We start from the raw sequence: 6,681 nt of genomic DNA, 5'->3' as shown, positions 1-6,681 counted from the left end.
CAGCTTGTGAGCCAGCTGAAAAGTGGCGTCTATAAATAAACTTGCACAATGTCCAATATATTCTTGTGTGTATCTTCTTAACTGAAGAGCAATCAATCACCCAAATTAATCAAAATGGTTTTTTATTTCGATTTAAAACGATTTGAAAAGAAGACTGTGAAATAAAATAAATTAATTGTTGAGTATTTTGGTGACCTTCCTCATAGTTATTTTTATTGTTTGGCCGGCTCGAGGTCAGAGTAAGAAAAACCAATTTATTTAATTTTCTTTTCTTTTTCCGATATATTTCGGTTACGCCACGGTAACCGTCTTCAGCGGTAACCGTCTTAGCGGACATAGTCATGGAGGAGCTTCTGGAAAACACAACATCGAAATTGATCCATAGACCAAGACTCCTGACCAAATATGTTGACGACTTGTTCGCAATTATTGACAAGGAACAGGTGCAAAAGACATTAGACGCCCTCAACATATACCACAAAGACATCCAATTTACATTAGAGACAGAAAATGACGAGAAACTTAATTATTTGGATTTGACTATAAATAGATGTGGGAATACGCTAAAAACAAAATGGTACCAGAAACCGACGGCATCGGGTAGGCTGATTAACTATCACTCGAAACATCCGAAAAATATGATAATAAATACAGCCAAGAACTGTATAAGACGGATGTTCGAGACAAGTGACAAATTTTACCATAAACAAATAGAGGAAGAAATTAAACGGATACTGACACAAAACGACTTCCCTATCAAATTGACGTATTCCCTAATCAAGAACCATAAGAACCCAAAGAAAAAAGAACCAAGAGCACCAAAAATCTACAAATCTCTGACATACGTATCTGGGTTCTCAGAACGCTTCACCCAGTCAGACTGCTATCAAAAAGAGGATATACAAATTGCGCACAGACCGGAGAATACACTTAGGAACATTTTTAATAGGACTAAGGCAAAAATTGCAGAAATGGACCTGAATAACGTAGTCTATAAAATTCCATGTGACGGAGACAGCGACAACCCATGTAGGAGATTTTACATTGGAACCACTAAGTCGAAACTAAAAACACGGATATCACAACACAAGTCAGACTACAAACTAAGGCATCAAACATTGACACAAAAAACTGCTCTAACAACCCACTGCATAGAGACTGGACACACCCCCAACTTTGAAGAAACGAAAGTACTTCAACAAGAACGACACTACAGTAAGCGATTCACTCTCGAAACGCTACACATTATCAACACACCTAACAAATACAGAATTAACTACAAAGCAGACACCGAAAATTGCGCGCATATTTACAGACACCTGTTAGTTAGTAACTCCAAGTCAAACAGAGCAGACTTGCTTAAATAAGTAATTATATATAAAAATTTTTGTGTTATAGTTTTAATATGTTAATTATGTTATATGTTTTGTAGTTGCCCTGAAGACGGTTACCGTGGCGTAACCGAAATATATCGGAAAAAGAAAAGAAAATTAAATAAATTGGTTTTTCTTACTCTGACCTCGAGCCGGCCAAACAATAAAAATAAAATAAATTAATTTAAATTTAGCAAATCAAGTAACATTAAGCAGAATACGGCAGAAGCAGCCACTTCTCATAAATAATTTTTTTATTTCGATTTAAAACGATTTGAAAAGAAGACTGTGAAATAAAATAAATTAATTTAAATTTAGCAAATCAAGTAACATTAAGCAGAACACGGCAGAAGCAGCCACTTCTCATAAATAATTCCCCCTATGAACGATTCAAATCGACAAATATTTTAAACTCAAACAAGTTAAAAATAAATATTCGTTTAAAGATCTGACAGTGAAATGAAATAAATAAATAAATTTAAATTTGACAAATTAAAAATAAATATTCGTTTTAAGATCTGACAGTGAAATAAAATAAATAAATAAATTTAAATTTAACAAATCAAGTACCATTAAGCTGAAGACGGCAGAAGCAGCCACTTCCCATAAATAATTCATCCTACGAACGATTCAAATCGACAAATATTTTAAACTCAAACATGTTAAAAATAGGTATTAGTTTAAAGATCTGACACAACAAAACACGAAACAGTTGCCATGCTAGGCGTCGGGGCATGTCGAATTTTACGAGTGGTATCCTATCAGAACCCGATTCTGATGAAGCAACGCCATGTCGGTTCAGCTCAGTTAGTTGAACGGACTCAAGGTGTAAAGAGGCGGGAATGGTCGACGGCCGACTCAAATGTGTACGCTCTAGAGACAAATAGTTCTAGAAACAGCCTGAAGCCGTACCAAGTGCCGGATGATCCCAACTACGAGCCGTGCGTGACCTTTACGCCCAACCAGACGGAGCGATGCCAGAAACCAATAGGGGCTCTATTGGCCGATCTGACGGCGCAGAGCAAGTTCTTTTACGGAATCGAGATCATACCTCGCCTAGGTGGCAAGCCATTGCCCATTGATTTCAACGATTTTCTGCCCGTTCTGCCTACTTTTGTCAGCGTGGTTTGGCTTGCCACTCAATACTGGAACATAGATCCCATAGAGGCAGTGGATACCGTGCAATTAGTCAAGCATCTGGAGCCTCGAATTCCCACCTTACCACACCTTACAGTCTATCGCATGAGTGAGCAGCGACTGGACGACTTCCTAGCCCTGAATCTGAAAAACTTGCTAGCCGTACGCGGCGATAAGGTCCATGAAAGTCAGCCCTACAAAGACAGTGAACAGCTGGTGAGGCGGGCGCAATGTGTTAGGGGAGGTGAGTCGCTCAGAGTTCAACTCAGTTATCAGCTATTGGTACCTGTTTTTCGCATGTACTCCAAGAATCGCTCTCCATTGGCGTCGCGGGCTATCCGGAGGGTTATACAAATGAGCCGCATGGAGCGGAAAATCCACTCGCTAGTGTACAGTTCCTAAAACAAAAGGTTAATGCCGTTTTATAAAAGAAGGTGCCATTTTCATTTTGCAATTTCAGGTTGAAGCTGGCGCCGAATTCGTTATCATGCAATTCTGCTATCGTCCCGAGAAAATTGTCCAATTCATACTCGATTGCTGTGCTGCGAATATTAATGTGCCCATCATAATGGGCATCGTTGTGCCCGAGTCCTTCAAGACCTATCTGCTAATGGAGAAATTTGTCGGTGTCCGATTACCGAATGAGTTGCGCGCCCGAGCAGAAGAGCTGCAGCATTGCCCCGCCGAGTTAGCCAAGTTCTTTGAGGAGTTGGCCCTGAACAACATTCAATACGTGCTGGACGCTAATGTTGGGGTGTGTGGTGTCCAGTTTTACACCTTGAATCACTTGCGTTCTACGATCCATATATTGAAAAAGCTGCATGAGATGGAAATTCTGAAATAAAAAGAAAATGTCGCCGTACATTTCCCAACTGCTACATTAAGCATTCTCTCACAATGTAAGACAATTATTGTAGACTTCCGAAAAGAGAGCACTTTAAAATGTAAACAAATATTGTACAAAAAATGAATATATTATTCCTTACACAGAAAAGTCAATGATTTTTCTATAAAAATCGTATGGGTTTGGCGTTTCGCAATCCACAAATAAGTACAAACTGCGTGCATTACAAAAATAGTATTAAAGCACTCAGAAAAGGTTGAGTAGTAAGCAATTATAGCTCATGATACTTTATCGTTAAAAAAAGAATAAGGCTGGTAGCTAGTCAAGTAACTAACTACTTTTTATCCATTAGATTATGACCTGTTTGTTAAGCTTCGAAAGTGGAAGCAATAATTAAAATTAGAGTGAGCCTCACAGTTTCTTTTAACCAAATGCCTGCCTTTTTTAATTTTCTTAAAGTTTACTCCATGAGAAGTTTATAAATATATCAACATATCTTTTTTGTGCCCATTTTTTATTTCAAACGAATTAAAGTTCATTAGTTTATTTCAATCTGAGACCATTAACTAGTCGCCGCCAAAGTAGGCAACATCAGGCTGAATAAATTGGCGCTGTTGATCCTTTTTGGCTTTAATGTGTTTGTAAAGCGAATAAATGCCGAAGTAGATATAGAATTGAAGAATCAGCGTAACCACGGAGAAGACAATACAGGGTCCCACTTCATCAGCGAAGGCGAACCAAGTGAACGGATGGCGGATTATGTTAATGACGAGTGCAGCCCCAGAGTTGATCAGCCAAGGCACCAACATCAGATGATTTTCCTGCACAGTGCCCATCAACAGCATTGCCGAGGCCAGCAGATTTATAATGCTGAAGCCCAACCAGACGCCGCACATAATGACTAGCCCAGTGCGGAATCCACTGAAGCTCAGAAGCGGCAACTTCCTGGCAAGGTCTGGCACTACAAACATGGCCACTTCGTCCACCAAGACGAGAATGAGAGACAGCAAGATAATCGACAGAATAGATACCATAATGCCAATCCATCCGATCGTAACGCCGACGGTATGAAGACGCATTCTGCACCAGTTGACCATCATATTGGCTGAAAAATATTATAAAATTCTGTTGGAAGAAACTGTAATTGGCTTGATGCAAACAAATTATACTTGCAAATTTGTGTAGCTGTTTTGAAAATAAAATATAAACAGGTTGTTAGACAAAAACCCTAAAATAGCTTTTTAGAAGATCGACTAAAGCTTTCGGTAAATTTTTCTTGTTTTCAGTTGAGATTTTTGTGGGATCACTGAGCTGGACAGAATGCTCATGACGTGCTTCGAAAATTTGTTTTGAAGGTGTTTAAACGGACTTACCTTTTGCTTTTCTTTGCTTCAATAATAATTGTTAGTTAGATAATTGAGTAATCGATACACAATTTGTGCCTTTGCAGCCCTTGTTTTAGTTTTTGTATCACTCCTTCCCTGACTACTGAAATGTATGGAAGCACATCTGTGTTTTGTTAACGTAAAGCTCATTAAATAAAATCACAACATATTAACACCAACCTACACCGATCCTCGGGCATTGTTTAATTATAACAACAAAATATTATTTAAAATAACTTATTTCTTAAACAAAGTAGCTTTCCTCCCCTCACTTGAGTGTCGAATTCTACGAAATTTAAGAAAAAACTGCACCCAAGTAAGTAAAATATGTGTGTAAGAATCTTTAATCCCTTTAAGAATCTAAACGAGAGGAAGAGGGAGATAATAGAGAGATCGACAACCCGCGGCATCATGAAGATGTCTAGCAGTTAGTTGTAAGAGAAAGTTTGAGCTTGGGCCTTGTCGATCAATAAGACGGCGCTGTTCTTTATGAATCGCCGAACGAAGCATGTTCAACTCATATATGTATGTGTGTGTGGATCTTATATTATCATTAAATATATACTGACACGTACATATATTGTTATTAATAAAACAACACATATGAACGAATGAGTTTTCATACAGGACTAAAAAAAAACAAGCATACATCCAGGTTTTTATGTACACATACAATTTTATCCCCTTTTGAGGCAAATTACCATCAAATTTTCATTACAATTGTATAAATTGAATGAATATGCAATGCGTGCATATCAAAGATATAAAGAAACAAAGGCACATTATTATTACTATTTTAAACACATGTTTATTAAATAATTTTATAATCGGAACACACAGCTGAATCATTTTTAATTTGCAAGCTTATGTTATTTTTTAATTTAGCACAATAATCACAGAAATCTTTATTTTCATCACATACTTGCAAATATAATTAAATTCAATCGATGCGCCACACAATTTATTGCAATCATTTGCACACACGCATTACGCACTAATGCCTGTTATTATATCCATTATACAAATATAGATGCATATATTTTAGGTCATGCAATGTCCGATATTTTGCATTTCACTTTGCCTGGCCAGGCATTTTACAATTTTGTTTTATTTTCCAATTTATTTCCATTGCACGCATTCGTGCGCATAAAAATTCGACATTAATTGAAATTATTTCGCTAGTCAAATGCTTAATGTCTTACTAATCGAGTGAAGTATGAAATAAATTGCATGAATAAATAAATTAGTTTGCTTTTTCAAAATTATAATGCCTTATGGTAATCATTTATGCAAATTTCATTTCCAATTACCAAAGTACCAAAGTAAAACATATGTTGCTCAAAGCTCTTTTATTAAATTATAACCAATACATTGTATTGTATTCAAATATTTTCAGAATATAAAAACAGGTTTGGCCCAAATTGTGGACTATTTCTGTGCATCGTCATACATTTTTCGAACAGACCATCCCCAAACGTTTTCAATAATTTTAAGATGCGCCAGTTATATATATTATATTTTTGATATGTACACAATATTATTTTTAATGAATTATCCAATTACCAAAGTTTTATTGCAAAGAGCTTACAATATTTTCATTAACAACAATTTGTAAATAATACGATTTTTGCAAAGATACTTGTATTTGCCACTGCTTGACTGAAACTGAAATAACAAAATCAAGTAATGAAATACCCCAATCTAGCTTTAAACTGAAGAAGTCGATTTAATTGTTATTTGCAAGCAATTTGTATTTTTGTGGCTCCACAATCATCGGCATTTAATCAAAGGCTCAGCATATTATGTTCCAAACAATTTTTTGGCTTTCAACTTTTGGTCAGAAATAAAGAGGCCGCTCAGAATACTAAAAAAAAGTGCTATCTGGCTGGCTAATTATCTGCGAGTCTACAATTTGAGTAATTTATGCGCACACACACCGACA

General features: G+C 36.5%; 2 protein-coding genes across 4 annotated transcripts; one reads left to right on the top strand and one right to left on the bottom strand.

Moving 5' to 3' along the window:
* Window positions 1-2,050: 2,050 nt before the first annotated feature.
* Window positions 2,051-3,504, top strand: LOC115629038 (5,10-methylenetetrahydrofolate reductase-like). 3 transcript variants are annotated; one of them, XM_030525340.1, is made up of 3 exons: window positions 2,051-2,754; window positions 2,820-2,899; window positions 2,971-3,504. In XM_030525340.1, exons 1-3 carry the CDS (start codon window positions 2,091-2,093, stop codon window positions 3,352-3,354), a joined length of 1,128 nt encoding a protein of 375 aa, XP_030381200.1. In that variant the 5' UTR covers window positions 2,051-2,090; the 3' UTR covers window positions 3,355-3,504. The 3 variants fall into 3 exon arrangements, with proteins under 3 accessions (XP_030381200.1, XP_030381199.1, XP_030381201.1); XM_030525339.1 differs by having other exon boundaries at window positions 2,820-2,920; XM_030525341.1 differs by having other exon boundaries at window positions 2,820-2,920; window positions 2,978-3,207.
* Window positions 3,505-3,849: 345 nt separating this feature from the next.
* On the bottom strand, window positions 3,850-4,576 carry LOC115629047. The gene is made up of 2 exons (XM_030525349.1): window positions 4,524-4,576; window positions 3,850-4,459 (listed from the first exon to the last, which is right to left on the bottom strand). The coding sequence occupies exon 2, from the start codon at window positions 4,452-4,454 to the stop codon at window positions 3,921-3,923; it is 534 nt and encodes a 177-aa protein (XP_030381209.1). The 5' UTR covers window positions 4,455-4,459; window positions 4,524-4,576; the 3' UTR covers window positions 3,850-3,920.
* Window positions 4,577-6,681: the final 2,105 nt, after the last annotated feature.

The sequence above is a fragment of the Scaptodrosophila lebanonensis genome, unplaced genomic scaffold, assembly GCF_003285725.1.
Source record: "Scaptodrosophila lebanonensis strain 11010-0011.00,11010-0021.00 unplaced genomic scaffold, SlebRS2 tig00000131-arrow-arrow-pilon, whole genome shotgun sequence".
Lineage (NCBI taxonomy): Eukaryota > Metazoa > Arthropoda > Insecta > Diptera > Drosophilidae > Scaptodrosophila > Scaptodrosophila lebanonensis.
Note: the sequence above shows the minus strand (reverse complement) of the source record. Positions and strands in the feature narration are given on the sequence as shown.

What these genes read in the sequence shown, in the direction of transcription:
- LOC115629038 (XM_030525339.1), top strand. Translation starts at nt 2,091, where the DNA reads ATGCTAGGCGTCGGGGCATGTCGAATTTTACGAGTGGTATCCTATCAG. An exon ending in GGCGCAATGTGTTAGGGGAG is followed by an intron (nt 2,755 to 2,819) that starts GTGAGTCGCTCA and finishes ATGTACTCCAAG; the next exon opens with AATCGCTCTCCATTGGCGTC. An exon ending in TACAGTTCCTAAAACAAAAG is followed by an intron (nt 2,921 to 2,970) that starts GTTAATGCCGTT and finishes TTGCAATTTCAG; the next exon opens with GTTGAAGCTGGCGCCGAATT.
- LOC115629047 (XM_030525349.1), bottom strand. Translation starts at nt 4,454, where the DNA reads ATGATGGTCAACTGGTGCAGAATGCGTCTTCATACCGTCGGCGTTACG.